Source organism: Numenius arquata, chromosome 17 (genome assembly GCF_964106895.1).
Source record: "Numenius arquata chromosome 17, bNumArq3.hap1.1, whole genome shotgun sequence".
Lineage (NCBI taxonomy): Eukaryota > Metazoa > Chordata > Aves > Charadriiformes > Scolopacidae > Numenius > Numenius arquata.
Window position 1 is genome coordinate 4,361,120 of NC_133592.1, and position 19,241 is coordinate 4,380,360.

Consider the following 19,241-nt stretch of genomic DNA (forward strand, 5'->3'; position numbering starts at 1 on the left):
GGTGTGGTTTGGTTTTTTGAGCTTCCCCCCTCTTTACCCCCAGGAGAAGTAGCATATAAACCTATTAGTATTTCTCCTTCCAACGCTTATGAGCAATGCTTACTATACAGAATAGGATTGGAGCCATGGGAATAAAATGATAATGAGTTTTATGAGTCTGTGTGATCAAGGCTGCCAGCTTTTGGCTCCTTCCCTGTGACAGACACGCTGGAATTGGCAATATTTCTGTCCTTCAGTTTACCTTTCTAAAATTATTTTAGCCAGCAAGGAAAATGTATGGTGCCAGCAGACAGTAACACTTCTTGTATTAACTGGCAAACCCCACCTCACCTTCTTGCCGAAAGTCCTCAACTAACGAATAAAGAGGTTGAAGTGTCTCAGCTCACTTAAGTGCAGAAAACTAACAGCAAGAGCAAAGTCCCACGTTGGGTAGCAGTAATCTGCCTCCCTTTAGGAGTAACAAATCTGACAGCAACTGCTGCTAGCTACATCTTCATTTCTTTAAGTTATACTTTAACCCATTGTTTCTCAACAAAAAGACAAAATATTTTCCAAAATAAGCCACCCCCTTCCACACTGGTGGAAGAATTTTTATTTTAGCTATCTCAAGATAACTAAAACAGTTGGACATTTCCTGCAGAACTTCCTGGATATGTCATTGCCGCTGTTGATTCAAGAGATGAGAACGTGCTGGCTCTGAGATTTTCAGACATTCAGTAGGGAATGATCCCAGAATCACAGAATGATATGGGGGTTGGAAGGGACCTCTGGAGATCACCTAGTCCAATCCCTCTGCCAAAGCAGGTCTACCTAAAGCAGGTTGCACAGGAACATGTCCAGGTGGGTTTTGAATGTCTCCAGGGACAGAGACTCCACCACCTCTCTGCGATGTTAAAAGAGAACAACCCTCCACCCCAATAAAAAATTTGAAATAGTCTAATGTACCTGGTTCTGAGGTCACTACTGCACTAAACGGTGGGACAAGACCTGAATTCCAACACAAGTCCAAGCTGTCGTTGTTATACCTCATGGAGAAATAAAGCAGCAGTTCACTTTCCCCTTTACCTTTTAGACAGACGTAAAAATGACTTGTCAATGTCATTATTAAAAGACTACAGAGCTCAATTACAGAGCTCAAAACCAACTGCTCTTTTGCTAAATACTACCTTAACTGTTGATAAACTTACAAAGCTGTCTTTGAAATGTTTTTTCTTGGTTGTTTTTTGGCATGTTGTGATGTAGAACAGTTAAATTTTACTTTAAAAAAACCCACCAAAAACCAGAAAACAAAAAAACCCACCAACAAAACAAATTTAATGGTTTCTGCGCTCAAATAATATTGTTACAACAAAAATATACAGAATGTACACAATACAAAAATATTTGGAAACATACCATAGCATCTTACCTTGCAAATATCATTTTGTTTTACTAGCCCTTACGGGAAAGTATGATTTGTTCAGTATTTTAAGGCAGAAAATTACATTGTTTAGTGCTTTGTGTTTAACACTTGGATGTGTTGTTAGCATCAGTAGTGTAAGCAAATAAAAAAGCTACATAAATCTAGCTTTATTTGCAAACTAAACAGACACTGTGAGGGAGTCAGGAGACAGCCAGTGACTAACCTATCTATTAAGCTTACTGGAAATTAAGGTATTTTTGCTACTTAAATCAGGCCTAGGGAATGTTTTGTGCTCTGTGTTGGAAAGTACCCTGAAACATAAATTTTCTGTACTACTACTGGCATTTCAGAAATACCTCATTAGAAAGCTTTTTCCAATTAAAAACCAATTATTAATGATGACATTAAAAATACATTTACCTTTAAACAAGCTTGGTTTCTGTCTTAACGTGTGATTCTTTCTTTACAGGGCTGCAAAATGCACTGTTTTCCTTTATAACCAGCTCTCAGCATCAGTGATTGCAGAAGGAGTTTTTGAGTCATATCACAGAGCACTGTAGAGCAGACGCTACTATAAAAGAAACAGAACAGTAGCAATATTCAGAGAGGCTCAAACCCCAGAAGTCCTGGCCTTCTTTCTCAAGATCCCAGTTTGCCTCCAGAGGTTGCTGGTGTTGAACTGCATCCATATTCTCCAGCTCCCCTTTGGGTAAAGCAAGTGGATGGGGTTTCCAAAGCAATTGAGCTGAGCTTGAATCTACGTAAACAGACTTTGAGCTTTTTACTCACTGAAGTATGTGTGACAGTCCTACCCACGAGCCTGTGAGACTAAATATTGGCACAATACAGCAGCTGTCTTGTGAGGTCAGCAAATAGCTGTTATTTTAGCAGCTCTAAGTGTGTCAGATTCCATCCTTCGTACCCCAGTTCAAATTGATCTAATCTGATTTAACATATGGGCAGTACAATCCATCAGGAGCAAGGTCTTGGGACACAGAATCCCTGAACTTTATTTCTAGTCCAGCAACATCAGACAACAATAATTTGTCCCTTCCCCATTGATAAAACACTTCTTTCTGCTGGTATTGAAGAACAAGTACCAAAGAATCACAATATGCCACATAAGTACCAAGATTCCTCATCGACTGATGGGGAAAGAGTGACATGAGATGTCTTAAGAACTCAGCAAAAGTAAATTCATCAGCATTTTTATGACTCTTTTACGCCTCACTCAGAGATTGCTCCTGGTAACCTCTCCCATCACTCCATCACAACCCTCCCCCTCCTCATTCCTATAGTAGTACTGATGTGTGCAAAATTAATCCCTACCTGCCTCCAAGCATCTAGGAATAAAAGGTGCATTTTCAAGCCCTGTGGACTTTGATCTACCTGCTTCTCCTCCTCCTCATTCTTCCTCCCCAGGGCTGTCTGAGCCACTTCTCTTGGATGAGGGATCAGCATGAGGCTCAGAGCCAGACCTTATTGGTGCTGTCACCGTGCTGCCAGCAGATGTCCCTGAAGGAGCTCTACAGCCAGCACTCCAGGCTCTCCCAGTCTGGGTTACTGCTCCCTGCAGCCATCCTCACTGGACCACTGCTGCAATATACTTAGTAAATGGGAAGTCCAGCACCGAAGCAGCTTCTTTTTTTTTTTTTTGCAGGTGTTATGTCCTCTCTCAAGGACACAAGCAAAAAGTAACTTCCTCTAACATGCATGGTTCAAATCTGTACATTGCTAACAGTCCTTGCCTTTTGCTCTAGCGCCGCACGTCCGTAAGGTTCAGTAGATTCACATTTTATCTGACTGATGTAAAATCCTGGCAGCAACTGAAATAAAACCAAAACCACCACCAAAATCAGTCCCTCAGTGGAGGCTCCTTCAGGAACACGTTGCTGACTGTGACAGGTTGGAACCACAAATGAGCAGGATGGAGAATATTTCATCTCCCACATAAGCCAGCAGCTTCAAGGACATCTGGAGGTAAAAGAAAAGCCTGTTTGCTATTAGCTCTCTGGTGCTGCAGCACTGTGGCATTCGTGGGTGCATTACAACACAAAGTAACTGGGTTTCCTGATACTCTGTAAAAACATAACAAGTTTTCACAGTATGATTTTAGTGATAAAAAAAAAAAGAATTATAAAAGCTTGGAGCACTTTGCACTGCTCCTGACTCCATAAGCTGATAGATTCTTATCAGACAACAGGCTCTGTGTACAACCTGCTCTGTGTATGGGGAGAGATTTTAGCTCTGATGAGCAGGAATGTGAGAGGGTTTAATTTCTTCACCAATAATAAATCAAATACCGCTTTAAGTCTGGCCTTTCTGATCTCCAGGGTTGCTTGTAGACTTGCTCAGGCAGGGTACTGGGACACAGCATGGAAGCAGAAAGATGAACAACAGTTTAAAAGAACAAGTCATAGGCTCAACCTCAGAGCTGTTTTCAACCAGTTAGTGTAAACTACGTTCACCTAATGATAAAGGATCAAAGAAGGGTGCCTGGATTAATCTGTTCAGCTCCCTCCTACTCCTGAGCAGAGGCAAAGATACGTTGGCCAGGGTCAGGCTGATGAAGAAACTGGTGGTCCTTGAACTTTTAGCTTGCTGCTTCACCCCAGAGCACACCACTGTCAGGCACAGAAACTTCTCCTGGGGAGAAACTGATGTCCAGTAAGTAGCTTTCAGTTGAGAAACCAAAAGTAAAAGTCAATAGGTACATACTGTACTCTGGTAAGTTATAGGCAAAATAATCTGGGTTTCGTTGTGATTGAAATTTTCTATTGAAATTTTCTATCAAAATTTTCAAAGTTTTCCTAAAACTTCCAGGGGAACTCTCATTTCTGCTCACCTCTGGTTTAAAGGCATCTGTATTCAGAAAGGCTTAGCAACAGGTGAGGAAAGGAATGTCCTCCTTACATGTTAACCATGCTTCTGTCAGTGTTCTCCTGTCTCCCTGATCTCCTGCTGCTCCCTAGGGAGACAATCTCCACCGCTACAGAACTCACTGGGCCAGCACCTGAAACGATGAATGTAAACTCTCATGACTCCTTTGATCTGGACCCAAACGGCAGAGGTAAAATGGCACAGAGAACCAATCCCCTTCTCCAAAATGAACAGAGCTCTGACCTTTATCCCATACTCTTATTCCTTGATCTGAGGGCCCATGAGCAATGTACTAGTCATGCACAACAACAGAGGTGCAGTTGCCCTCAGAAATTCCATTCCTGTGCACAAAGGGGGCAAAAAATTGTTTCTTTTGCAGGTAAGGCTTATTCCAGGCTGTAGAAACACTTATTTTCTTCTCTCTCCCCTTCTCTGAGGCAACAGGAGCTTTACTGGTGCATACTGTGGGAGCAGAACTTCATCCTTCCAGAGAGATTTTTCACATAAGAAGCAAAGAAGGGGGCAGCTGATAAGCACTTGTGAATGTCCCCTCTAGAAAGACAGACTCCTACCAGTTTGTGGTGTCATCTGGCAGCACTGATTACACAGCTGAGAGAAGAAAGCTCACAACAGAGAGACATTTTGCTACAGACAACTGCAACAGTGCCCGTGAGATGTGCTGTGGAAGGCTCTGGTGGCTGGTGCCCGGGCACCAGTACGCAAACAGAATAAAGGAAGAAAGGAGCTAGTCTAGAGAGACCCCTACGACTGCTTTATCCAGGTCATCATACTAGGTGGGTAAAGGGGAGAGAAAAGGAGGGCATCCTCATTCCTGGACTGTAGTTTGGCAGCTCTCTGAAGGGAGAAGCAAAATAACATAAGCACCTTAACGTAGAAGTGTACCTATAAGCACTGCTTGTGCTACAGATGTTCCAGTCTGGTCCCCGGGTCCATGTAGGCAGCTGTATGGGCTGTGCTACAGACCAGTTACAGATTGCCAAAACCTGGGGCTGACCAATGTTAAAGAAAAAGGCATCATTGCAACTAACTGTTGCTTGGAGCCCCTGAATATCCATTGCCTCAGGAAGGGGCATCCTCAAAACATAGCAGTCACTTTAAAGCCAGTTTTATCGGTTTCACAATGATTGCTGTAACACTCTCCAGTGAGAAACCAGTGCTACATACAACCTGATTTAACTCCACTGACTTCAGTGGACAGATTTGGCCCCAAATGGACTGTATGGCTGTAAAGACTAGATAGTTCCTACCCTGCACTGCTATAGGTGATCCTGGTCCCACTTTTCTAGTAAGAGCCTGCTGGAAGAGTGGAGAACCTTGCTAGGAGCTCACTGCAAGCCAGGTGTTAGATCAACGTGGCCAGAAATAGTGAGAAGAAAACAGCACCTGATTGTCAGCTGATAAAAACACAATTGAACATTTGCCCTCCTTTCCTCCATCCCTCAAAAAAAGAAACCCCAGTCACACCCTAGTAGCCACAGCAGGCTGGGGGGAAAAAATAATTAAAATCAAGTGAAACATGCACAGCAAAAGTCACCTCTGGCTGGGTGTCCACAACACTCTAAGAGTTCCCAAGGTTTATAGTGCAATTTCTTTGACCTGTAATTGAAGACCAGTCTCCATCACTTTGGGTGATCAAGTTCTGCTGATTCCTTTGAAAGGTGCGCAAGACAGGTGTCACCATAGGGTAAAATATCTTAGGAACCATTCAAGTAATTAGACAGTGGCACTGGTCTGGTTGAACAGTCAGATATGTCCGTAGAAACCAAACCCAAGCTGCCTTGTGAGTATCATGTGAGTCTCTAATTAGTAAATGTCTACTCTTTTTCCCTTTTAGCATTCAGCAACATCGAGGAGATTCATTCAACAACTGGCCATCATTCCAGCACTGACCTGGAAAATACAAACATCTCATACGAAATATTGATGTGTGCTAACAAACCAAGTGATAAGTGCCCAGGTACAAGCTGCCCAACGGGAGCCCTGGCAGTGGAGAAACTGCAGGGTCCAGGCCAGCCAGTATTACAGTACCTGCTGGAGTTGTAAACAAACTGAGCAGCCCATTCCTTTGTGAGATCTTTAAGCATCAACTCCAGCACACGCTTGCATTCAAAGAACCATCCTCCCCTAAGTTAAATATAAAAATAGATCCTCCATCTTCATTCATTTAACATAGCTGACAGATGACTTCCGCTCTCAAGTTTTCTGTCCCATGTTTTCAGGGAGGGGGAGGTAGCTTTAGATCCAACAGGCTGTAGGCAAAAATGTTCCAGAAGATGGCAAACAAGACAAAAATGACATAAATAGAAAGGAAAATCCACCATAAAGTCTGGTCTTGGAGTCTCTGCTCATAGTTCCTCAGGATGATGACACCAAGGGTGATTCCAACCATCACCCCTCCCAGGTGAGCCATGAAGCTGGGGTGTGGGCACGGTGGGTAAGCAGAAGGGTGGAATCGCAGCCACACGGCTCTTCCGAATTCAAAGCTCACTGGAACAAATAAAGAAAAAGAAATTAATTGTGTAGGTCTATCTCTTCTCAAGTCCATCTTGCAGGCAGTGCTGCATCCCTGAAGAGTCAGAGAGGGAGAAACTGCTTTGTATGGTGAGCATAGGGAAGCTGGGAGGCCGTGGTTACATGACGGATGTGTAACTCTTCAGTGGCTGGTAAGTGGTCTGGGTTTGTGGGAGTGTAGACAGGTCAGGGAACATTCCCCTTTCAAAATGCGTATAAGAACCATAAAGAAAAATGAGTTAGACTTTGAACACAATTGTCTGTGATGAATACATGGCCTAGTTTCCCTTATCGTGCCACCCTAGGGATATGGCTGGAAGATAATTCATTAATGTGTTAATGTGTGTAATAATGCTGTTGTCATCTGAGATAGGAAGTGCTCTAGGAAACCTAACTGTTACCATTACGAAAGCATTGCTTGTTTGCGAATTCAAAGACAAGACATTTAAGTCCCAGATCTTCACAAATGCCACAAGCGACAGATGCTGGCTAACAACAAATCCTCATTTACAAATGCTTGTGTTGAAAGCCAAAAATCTGCATTTGAGAGTGATGTGGCTTCTGCTGCCAGAAGGTCCAGCTGCAAGTTCCTACCAAAACTGCTGCAAAGTCAAAACTCTCTGAATCAGCATGAATGCTTATGACAAGGACAAACAAAACAGGATTGCATGTGTGCCAGGTATTGCATGATACTTACTACAGATCAAGGCAACTGCCATGCGCAGCAATTTGAATTGGCACTTCATTCCTGACCAGTTCTGGAAAAGAGACAAGGAAAACAAAGTGATGCCGCATGCAAACTTGGAGGGATTTTACATTCAGATCTACACTGGAAGAGCACCAGTTATGACCATCCCTTGAAACAAACCCTTTTGAAACAAACCCATTGCCTTTGCCATCTGCCAAACACTGTTCTGTCAATCCCAGAGAACATAATCATTAAGGATATATTGCAGACACGTCCAAGTTATGGACAGTCCATAACTTCTTTGCCTGGCAGTGCCACTGACTTTCCTTGCCTGAGATCCAGCTGGTGCGGCATGGTCCTTGGCTGGCCTTCCCAGTCTCTGTTCTTCAGATGGACTAATTTTTAACATGTTAGTATGATGTTTCACCTTAAATGCTGACTTCTGAGTATATTTTAATTTACCTGCCCTGCAAAACCCTGTTGTATTAGGCCACATCAAATAAAATTATGTTAAGTAGTACCTATCATTCAACACAAGCATCATTCTGGTTAACATCACACAGCTTATCATGATGTGTTTGGAGGCCCAACCCTGCCCCCGTCAGACAATTTCTCAGTCTGTTTGAATCCTACTGTGCTTTTCCAGTGCTACTGCCTGTACCTCCTGCTCCCTGAGAGTCTGCCACTCGGATCTTTGGCAGAGCACACAAAGTAATAAAGACCTCAATAAAAGCATACCAAGGAAACGGTACCATAAGATAGCCTGGATTTGGCCTCCTCTGTCTTCAGGCTTGGTCAATAACCAGTAGAGCGGAATAAGAACCTGAAAATTCTTATTCTTTCTTTCAGTCAGAAATCCTGGGAGAAATGTTTAAATTCCTCCTTTTCCACTTGCACAAAATTTCCAAGCAGAAAAAGAGATAATGTTCTGGGGAACTCAGATGTATGACAACACTATTATTATTGTTCAGTCACTAAATGAGATTTTGCCTGTTGAGATACCAGTATGAGACACCAAGCTAGCCAGGCTTCTTGTGACAAAGTCCCCGTTCATCACACTGAAGGAATAAAAAAAAATGCTTGTAAACTCTTCAGCCTAACTTTAATGACACCCAGTGACTTTTCAGCCTGCTGAAGACATATTCTGCAATACATATTACATATATTCAAGTTTAATTTGGGATCTGTCTGTAAATCACTTCTGTGACTGCAAAAATGCAATCTCTACAAAATAAGTAACTCATTTTCTCTCTCCACAGAGACACCTAACCCAGTCTGAAGGCTCTGAACTCAGGCTGATTAATACTGTGCTGCTTCCTTGAGTTTTCATTTCCATGCAGCTGTTTTGAATTCCTCTCCTCACTCTTTTCCTTAGGGTGACATGCTTTATTGTTTCCCCCTGTTGGTTATTTTATTTATTTAATTCCAAGAATATTTATTTTTACAAGCAGGAATGTTTTCATTTCCTTTGGTTACCAGGAGGCACAAGGGAAGAGAAGATTCAAGAGATGCTCCCTGCAACAGTCCCTCCTCTTCCCAGCATGCTCAAAGCACCTGTGTGAGAATCAGCAAACGGCCAGCGTGACACCTAGACACTAAGTGAGCAGAGAGAGAGAAGAGGGGGAAAGAAAAGCAAAAAAAACCTCTTCACCAGAATGGGAAAGGCAGTGAAAGTAATTTCAGATGAGAAGAGGCAGCAGATAATGGAGAAACATAGATGCTAAGGTAGTAATTGCTAAATAGATTTGGAGGAGGCCAACAAGTAGTGAAATGACAGGCCACTTTGCAATGTTTTAAGAAGTCTGGGAAAGTACCTGATGAAGACTCTCCACATGCCTCCGGCAGAGCCTCTTCCTCTAAAGCAACCAAAAATTTCCTCCAATCTCCCCCACTGAATCTCTGTGTGAAGAAACCCTGTGTCTCCATTACCACCCTGTGAGACAGAGGAAACTCCTTCCTGCTTCTGTTGGCCCAGTGGCAGGGAACACAAATCATACTGAAAATAACTGTATATAAGGAGGCATTTCTCTAGTAGAAACCCTGTGGTGTAGGGCCAGCCCGTCTCCTCCACTCCCTGCCTCTCTGCCAGCCGCTCAACTGTCCTAATTTGGACAACAGCCCCCAGCTCATTCATACTCCAAAAATCTTGAAGACAGCAAAGCAGACCTATTCTGCTCAGGAAGCCACTCACTTCCCCACTCCCAGCTGCTACAAAGGCTGCCTGGAGCAGCGCCGCTGTGGCTTGCAGCCCGAACCTGCCGAGTTCACTGCATACGAGCATTAAACACAAGGCTTTCTTTTAGGCTTGACACAAGTGCCACCACACATGCACATGTTTTCCAGCACCCATGTAACAAACCTTCTGTCTCTACTGCAGCCAACTCACATTTTCTTCCCACTCAGATCCCAGGGGAGGACGCATTACCATAATTTTTATGGTTATTCTGCTCCGAGATTGCTGGTGCAGGACAGACATGCAGCCCTGTACCACCACACACAAATCCTAATCACAGCAAAACCAGCTGTCTCAGCAAAGCCATTTTTGCCCAGCGGTCAGCTTAGGGGTCACACAGGTAGATATGCTGGGCTTTGTCACCACCTAGCTGAGGACCTTGGATGAGCTCCTGTTTCCAGTTCTTAGACAAATGATGCTGCTGGTGTTTACTGACTTTTGTAAAGTCATTAGGTGAAATGGCAAAAAGATGCATCACTAGTACACCCAGGGGCCAGCTTCAGTCTGGGTTTTACAAATGGAGATAAGGGATATCCTGCACACAAATCCAAATACTAAATTTCCTTAGGTATCCAATAACATTTCATGGCATGTGGAGACAGAAACAAGTCTGCAACTTCTGTAGAGCCAGGCAGCTCCTTCTTTTCCAAACACGTGTTAGCCCTTGCAAGGTGAGCTGGTCACCTGGAGTACACTGATAAGTCTCGGATTACCAGCATCTTCGGCTTCTCCTGGCAAGCTGCCAGCCATCAGGGTACCAAGCCACCACCTGCAGTTTAACATTTCCATTCCAGGACCATGCACCACTGAGACAAGACTCTTAACTGGGGCAAGCTCTGAATGACCAACAGCTGGGTCAAGCCCTATTTCCAATGCCTTTGGGCCACCAGACCCAGCTGACTTCCAAAGAGGTTAGACAGTTGTTCTGGTACTCACCATGACTATATTGGCCAAGTGAGCTGAGACAAGAGCATACACGCCTCCAGAGGAGCCCACCACAGGCGCAGTCATATCAGCTACTGACACTGCCAGGGACCCTGGGAGAAAGAACAAGGGTTTGTGACAATTGCAAGCCAAATAAACACACTCCCTCCTACCCTACATCCTTGCTACTGCCTGTTTTGTGCTAATTGCTGCAGGTCAATAATATACAGGTAAGGGGAGGGAGACTGATTGACTTGTGAAGCTCACTCAGTTCTGTAGTAATGCCAAGACAGTGACTGATTGATTCTTTTGCACCTACTTTAAAAGCAGCCAAGCCGGGCAGCAACGGATCTTCAAATCTATGCTGCAAAAAGGCACATACACCCTGATTAAAACAACAAGGAAGCGTGAGACAAAAAAATCTCTATGTGTTGTTCCTCACCTGAAGATAAAATAGAAGTAGCTCCCATGCTGGCAAGACAAATATTTGCACAGTGAGAAGGAACTGGGGACTTGTAACTTAGCACAGGCCTCCGATCAAAGCACAGCCTGTTATGTATAACACTTCAGACTAAAACTAGCTAAAAATAACGTGGATGAAGGCAGCAAACACAAGATATCAAAATGACAGGTCAATCACATAAAGGTACCACTAATAGCAATACATCCAAACATAGACACTGCTTCTCCTTATCCCAGTTGGAGGCTTGGATCTGCTCAAAGCTCCTTTAATTGTAAACTTTAAGAGACAGAGAGACAAAGGCAGACTTGGTGTCACAAGGCAGCAATAATGAAGATCTTTGTGATAAGCGGGAATGGGAAAGTGACACAATGGCAAATCTTGAGAGAGTCCTTGGTAGTACAGAACCTAACAAACTTCTTGGCTAATTATTCGGCTGATTCTGGGTCAAGAAAGTGCTGAGGTTCCACCAGCCAACTCTGCTGATCGCTCCCTCCTTCACTGTATGGTCCTGAGACTTCACAGCTCTTAAACAGTGCCATTAAGGAAAAAGCTAATGAGAAATTAAGACAGGAGTAATGAGAACTTGCAGTTAAGTCCTCGGACACCGCACTGAGCATATACCTTCAGCCTCTCTGTCTCAGTCTCAACATGTCTTCTTAGTAAAGACAGACAAATGAGAAAAAAAAAATAAAAGCAGAGAGTGGCCACTGTGGCCCGTGTCTACATTTTACTGTTTATTCCTGATTGTTTAGGAGCTGTGTTACCTTTATATTGCCAGATCCTCAGCATAAGTTTGCCTCTTCCTCTTTCTCCTGGCACATGTCAAACAATAAAACATGTTTAATAACTCAAACAGGTAAGGGTATCATGGGATGTTCTTCTGTGTGGGACTGTCCAGTCACATTTGTAGTTCCACCCTACACTACGAAGGGAAGTCTTCCCTTTCCATTTGGCACTTTCTTACAGAATTTATAGGTCATAAGGCATGAAAGGCAAGTCTATGAGGATATGGCAGCTTCTCTGAGAAAATAAATGGGATCATTTGTGTAGCAGAAACAAACCACTAATGCTAGGTGGGCTAGTGAGCCTCCCTCAGGCACTGGCTACAAGCCTCTAGAGCTCTGGGCATTCAGCCCAGCCCAATGCCCAAGTAAAATCTGCCTCTGGCCCTGCAGACCCTGTCAGAAAGTCCATGGCCACAGGAGTCTGAGAGGCAGCCAGCGACTCGCAGTGCTCGCCTGGGCTCAGTGGCAGCAGATTCGCTTATCTGGCACAGACGTGTGATGTGTATTTACACATATATAAATGAAGCATCGTGGTTTGGTAGATGGATCTATGTAGAAAAGCTTATGTCTGGAAAGTTGCAGATTAGGGACCACTTTAGAGCTTATTAAAATAACAGGCAAGGGATGGCAGACCTGGTCCGCTAACTCCTTTCTCTGCATTAAATAGCATGGGCTTTGTACCAGGCCTAGTCCTGTGTCCTAGTCCAATCATTCTTTCCACAGTCCCTCTACTGGAATGTACAATTTATTAGTACACGATGCAGACCATTTTATAAAGGCTTTATCTGCTCATTATGGAAAAAAATAAAATGATGTAGCTGGAAAAAAAAAATCACGATAAATCTTGAACTAAGGCAGTCAATCATTGTCTGAGTTCCACTGTGTGTTCTTATACTCTCCTCCTGTTTTAATTAGATGTTGATCTATTGTCAGCTAACTTCCATCACCTCCAAACTGCTGGAAATGCCAAACATAAATAAAAGGAATACAGCACAAACTAAAAAAAAAAAAAAAAAAAAAAAAAATCAATTAAACCCCATGGCTTCATGATTAAATGAATTTCCAGATCCCTGTGCACTGCTCACAACCTATAACCAAATACTTCTTGCTTACTCAGGCTGTAGAAAGCAGACAGCACAGAACCTTGGGGGGGGGGGAAGGGAAAAAGTCTCCTCATGCAGGGATGCCTGTGATGCCTCCTCTCTTCTAAGCTTCTATGAGACACAACAGGAAAGGAACAGCATGACCTCCACATTCAGGAAGACCATCTAAAGCAAGGCTATTTTAAAGTAACAGGTTGTTGGAGCTTTTTTAGCAGGTCTGCTAAACACAGAGCCTATGGCTAGTTAGAAACCCATATAGCATATTTCCCATTTCTAGCCTCCAAAAGAATTTCAATGCACGGAAGATCAGTGACTGCTCTTTTCCTACACCCAAACGTCACAAAACATTTCTCCTACACAAAAGTCAGCACAGACATTTTTCAGATGCTTCTCCATCTGGGGCATCCAGAAGTGCCACTTACCTGCCACAACTCCAGCAACGTACACAAAACTGATCCTCGCAGCTCCATGCACCATTTCCAGAGGAACCCCAACCAAGAGCTGAAGGACAACATTGAGTCCAAGGTGTTCTATCCTGCGGCAAGGAAAAACAACAGTTGTCCTCTTTTCTAAGTCTTTGCCTCCCTTTTTTACCCTTGAGACAGAGATATCTTGGAAAGGAAATCAAATAGCACCTGCTTCATGAAAGTAGATGTAACACCGGGAAAAACAATCGTTCCTGAAAAAAAAAAAATCAGACTGAGAGCTGTGATGTTTCTTCCCTCCTTGCCGCTCATTATCTTTTCCAAATCCATCCAGGTCCTTTCAGCCAAAGACCTCATAGCATATTTGATTCTTACTGAGAATTTCTTTTTTTTTTTTAATAAAGTAGATTGAAGAAGTTAAATGACTTGTCCAAAAAAGCAGCAAGATGGCAGTAGAGCCTGGAACAGAAGCCACAAACTTGACCTTCTCCTCTCCTAATGATACAGCCTTCCCTGCATGTATTACACTGCCATGATGGGGAGTGGGTATTAGGTCAAGAGCAAGGAATGCCTATTGCAGTCCCAAGACAGTTGCTGTTTCCTTGTGACACATAATGCCGCTTTACTCTTTGTGCTATCTGCCCCTCACCTTTTTCTGCTGTGCCTGTTTTAATGTGAGCACGGTCAGAATGGGAATGGCATTATATCTCTGATTAGGTGCCCAGTGAGACACAAGGTGTGTTCACTGAAACTCTCTGTTCACCTACCCTTGTTTTCATTACAGTCAATAGCAAAACTCATGCTGAACACAACGGGAGAAGCCAGGCTGATACTAGTCTTGTAGAAAACTCCGCTGTGCACACCAGGACGTGGAGGACCACTTGCAGCCTAGAGGCAGAGTGTGACAGCTAAGATGTGCCTATTTGGTAAAGACTCCAGCGCACCAGCTTTCTCCTGTGCTGAATCAATAGTTTCAAAGCAAGTTCTTTGTTGTTCTAATCAATATTACTTAACAAAACTGTCTTGCTACTTTTCAAAGCTCTATACAAATATTTACCCATGCCTATGCCATCTGCAGGATCTTCCAGCGATGTGATAACAGCACCAGGCCCCTGAACAGTGTCCCTCTCAACACTGTGCTACTTTCTGAGATTTACCCTGGGCTCACAGGAATGTCACCTTGCTGAATGGCCGCATCACATTGGACCCAGGAGAATCATGCTTGCTATAAGAAAAGCGCCCGAGCCTGCTTAAAAAGTAGGTGTACCTAAACGACACAGCAGTACCCTTAACACAGAAGGCTAGTACCTTTTGGGGGAAAGGGCATAAAATAGCTATTGCATTGAAAATCTGCATCCTATTTTATATAAGAAAAGGATTGCTCACCAGACAGCTACCAGCAATCTTTGGTTTAAGTTACGTGCATTTTCACAGTTTTGGTCTTTCTTCATGTTACCATAGCAATTTCCCATATACATCAGAGAAAAACGATGATGGTGAGATGCGGTAATGACAGAACAGCCTCATAAACGAGAATTTAAAGTTGGACCGGAAAAAACTGCGAGAAACGATACTGCAGGAAACAGTCCTTTCTGGATATCTTAATAGGTTTGTTTCCCACTGAATTTCTCTCCAAGGATAAGTTTCTCTCCTACATAAGACACTCAGCACTGCAATTTGTCATCATGGGAAACTGTTGCATGTAACCGACTGTTTTTATTACCTTGCTCAAGACTTTTGAAGCCACTGGGCATGGGTATATTCTGGCAGCCATTCTGATCCTGCATGTTCACAGAACTTAGGAACTAAATTAGGAACAACCAGCAAAGGTCAAACTAAGATCACAGAAAAGAGTCAAAGCATCCAAATGCCCTTTTTACAGAGAGGAGGGAAGAAGCTTTGGCTGGCACAGAGTCAACATCATGAGGAAGCACCTGACATTTGCACACAAAGCACTGGGTCTTATTTTTCAAAGGAAGCTTTTGTAAGAGCTTGGCAAAGTTTATCCTAGACTCTAAAGTGACTGCTCTGATTCACAGCTGTTCTTAAAAGACTTTCCAGGAGCAATCCCATTCACTTCTCCCCATCGTGCTAAGAGCTTTGAAGGCTCCATAGTCAATAAGCACCCATAAAATATAATTACCCTTTGCCAGTGCTGAATGCGTCATTCTTGAAATGACAATTTCATTGATTTATTAAAGACTTTCTCCTTCCCCGGGACCAAACAAATGGGACTGTGCATCAATGCAAGTCATTAGTTATGGCAGTGTTACAAATGCGTGGGCCCCAGATAATCAACGTCTGCTTTCCATGAAAGCAGAAGGGCAGAATTTACAACTTTGCCTGCCTTTTCAGCCCTTGACAAAGCTCCCTCCCTGTGTTGACCAACACACAGCCCGTGCATTTTTGGAATCTTTCTAGAGGTACAGCCAGCCAAGCCTTAGCAACTGCTGTCCTCTTGGACACCTTCCGGCTGTCACTTGCTCTTCAAAAAAAACAGACCGAGTGCACTAAATTAAGGAGCAGTCCACATTACCATTTTAAAGTCTCAGCTGGAAGCAGGGTAACAATAGACCCCATGGCATTGTGTTAGCTTCTCATTTGAAAACGAGAGGAGAATGATAGCCTACCACTAACAAACGTTATTACCTTCCAAGATTTATCTGTTTTCCTGATATGAAAGGAGCTTAACACACAGAAGTTAGCAATAAATGAACATTCAGCCTAACTCCAGATACTGCAGATAAATCATGGGATTTATTGTTCCAGCGGGACTCTGCATTGTTTTGAAGGCTACGAAACTAAAGAACTTGGAATCCAACACAAAACCAATGAGTCTCCTGCACACCACCTTCCCCACTCTTCAACTCTGAGCCAGCCACAGATGTGAAATAAACCTGAGATTTTTTTTTGGCCAGTAAATGTGAAGGATGCCAGAGTACTGCCTGCTACAGGAAAGGGTGACCTTGCAGAGGTTGAGAAAGCATGCCACAGGTGATACAGGAAGACATTTAAATGCTGCAAAAATTGTCCTTGTGCAGGTGCTTCTCTTCAATTGTATCCCAAAGCAATCTGTGGTTACATAAGTGATATAGTAGAACACCATCAACACTAGAAGAAAACCCAGATACAAATTAGCTAACAATAGTTAAAATCATGTGGTTCTTTCTTTTACAAGCCCAGCTTTCCCCACATCCTCAGTGATGGAAATTTCCAATTCTCATTTTACATAAACAGTCACACATCTAAGCCCAATAGTCTCCACTTGCAGATTGAAACCTGTATGCAATGGACTTTTTGGAGGGATTTAGCACGCAAAGTACAGATGTTGCCACGTTCAGAAGATTCATCCATAATTTTTTTCCTACTCTCCCCCTGGGTGGAGTCTGTTCTGTCCTATGAATTTTATCCAGAGATCTGGGGCACATCTTGTACTCAAGGGCAATGACACACAGAGGCAGTTATTCCATGGCAGAGAGGAGACATCAGCAAGTCTTCCATCAGAGACACGGAAAAAGATCAGCTTGATCTTTCTGGCCTTTCATAGGAGAACATTGAGTGATGGGAATATAGGCTTTCTATTTAAGAACAAAGGGTCTTTATCCAGTTTCAAACTATAAACTACTGCTAAAAAGCTTGTTGCTGTGATTTTTCAATGACAGAATTAAAGAAAATTGCAATTATCTGCCAGGAATGTGTGAAGATAATGATCTGAGAAACTATTCAGAGGGGGTAGAGTGTTTTGTACAGGGATGAACTTTACTGTGACACTCACTCATCACCATGGCATCACAAACAGCACATAATTGAGTCTCTCTGAGTCTTAGGAGGACTAGCACAGTCAAGAAGCAGAGAGTCAGAATCTCCACACTTTGTATTCTCTTCCCAAGTCTGCTACATACCTCCCATAGGATGAAGGAGGATTCGTTTTACTGTGCGCCTTCATTTTGCATTAGATGGACCATTCTCTGTCCATCTGGTCAGTTGAGATTGTCAACTCTTCAGGAACACTGGTGTTTGTACAGTGCGTACAAAATGGGGAGTTCAATCTTGACTCAGGCTTCTAGGCATTATCTCAGTCCCTACAGAAGGGACAACATTACTAAGTGATGACGTACCATAGGCACATGGAATTAATTGACTTTTCCAACCTCAACTAGGAAGTTTAGCAAGAACACACCATGTAGTTTTTAAATACCAGTCCAGCATCTTTGCAGACCTGTTCTACCACATGCACAGCTCCTCTAGAGGGTCACTGAGCTTCCATCTGGTGAGTTTTAGGAAGCACACATGGGGAAGTGCACAGTAAGAGGAAGGTGTGGTCCCAGCACTGCTGGGGAGAAGACCAGCATCTATTAAGTTCCTTATGTTACCTTCAGAGAATTGCAAGGGTTTGTCCCTCATTGCCCAACACTCTACAACAGCTTCAGATTTTTATAAGCAATTTATAATTGATTTTTTAAACTGATTTCTGAGCTGACTCTCTTGCTTCTTCTTCCTCCCTCTCTCTGAGGAACCTGAACTGTGGGGAATCTCTGCAGTTTGTAAGTACTCACCCTGCATGCATGAATATGTAGGTTAGGTACCTCCAAGCCTGAGCACGGAGCTGAGGATGGTAAAGTAACGCATTCTTCAGGTATAAGGGATGTGTGACTTGCAGCACAAATCTGTCTAATACCACTCCATTGTAAAGAAAAAAGGCAACCTAGAAGAGCAGGGAGATTCCTTGGTTAGCAAATGCCTTCTCTCACTGAAAAGCACTTTGTAGCTCAAAATCATGGAGAAAAAGTCAAATACACAATAATTTTTCTCCCATTTGACACCTTCACACAGCATGAAAGTTCCGTTTCAAGAAACCTGCAACACATCGGTGTAACTCTGTATGTGGTTTCTGTAACACACCAGCCACTGAGTCAGAGGAACTCAATACCCTACTGATCAGTGCCAAATTATATCCTTCTCTGTGCTTATTCCAGCACATTACTCAGCAACTGTGCAAAGATCTCATGTGGACAACAGATGAGCAGGTCAGAATATTTAATTCAGTTTCTCTTACCTCCTTTCTCTCTTTATTCACAGAACAGAGGTAACGTATAGGAATTTTTCATCTAGTTCCATTATTTGAACTACAGTTTCCCTAGATCTATCCAGATTTTCACTCCTCAGAGAGTTTTGCTACTTTCCCAAATTCTGTAGTTTCATATACAAATTGTTTCAATGACTAATAACCACACCGGGAGACAGATAGGATCACAGTCTCCACTTACACAGACATATACAGGTAAGCCAAAATGGCTATCAGCTTCATGCTTGTCCTTGTCTAAGTTTAAATGAGTCCCACTAGCCCTTGATCACGTTCCAGCAAAGCCTTTGGCAGTGTGGGGTGGGTTCCCAGAGAAGGGAAATTAAGGTACTTGCCTCTACAATAGTGATGGTAATCATGAACCAGGGTGGAGGGCAGCAGGTATAGCTGTCGTAGTACCACTTGCGGTCTATCTCTCGTGGCAGGGTCTCATATGCAACATGTCGGATTAGCCTCTGCGAAAGGCTCAGCCCCGTTTCCTCCAGCAGCGCCTTGCTGCACAGCCGCCTGTTCCCCTGAAGGATGGCTTGGCGGAAACTATTTGACCTTTTGTTGCTCATCTGGATAAAAAGAAAAGGAAGAAACCATGAGGACAAAGCAAGATGTGGCACAACCATCCAGGGAGATTAGTGCCAGATTGGCAGCACCGGATCCAGGAAGGCTGGAGAACCACAACCAAGTTGGAGCCAAGTCTCAGGATGTTCATGGGGTGACCTACATGGG

At 43.3% G+C, this 19,241-nt stretch overlaps 1 protein-coding gene across 3 annotated transcripts in view; it reads right to left on the reverse strand.

Moving 5' to 3' along the window:
* Positions 1 to 6,518: 6,518 nt before the first annotated feature.
* RHBDL3 (rhomboid like 3) overlaps positions 6,519 to 19,241 on the reverse strand; it is a 61,820-nt gene continuing 49,097 nt past the window's right edge. For all 3 annotated transcript variants that reach the window (XM_074160188.1, XM_074160186.1, XM_074160187.1), the window contains 6 exons: positions 18,854 to 19,078; positions 17,992 to 18,140; positions 13,433 to 13,545; positions 10,672 to 10,772; positions 7,512 to 7,572; positions 6,519 to 6,790 (listed from right to left, as the gene is read on the reverse strand). In XM_074160188.1, coding sequence (XP_074016289.1) covers positions 6,519 to 6,790; positions 7,512 to 7,572; positions 10,672 to 10,772; positions 13,433 to 13,545; positions 17,992 to 18,140; positions 18,854 to 19,078 — 921 coding nt within the window. The remainder of the gene's footprint in view (positions 6,791 to 7,511; positions 7,573 to 10,671; positions 10,773 to 13,432; positions 13,546 to 17,991; positions 18,141 to 18,853; positions 19,079 to 19,241) is intronic.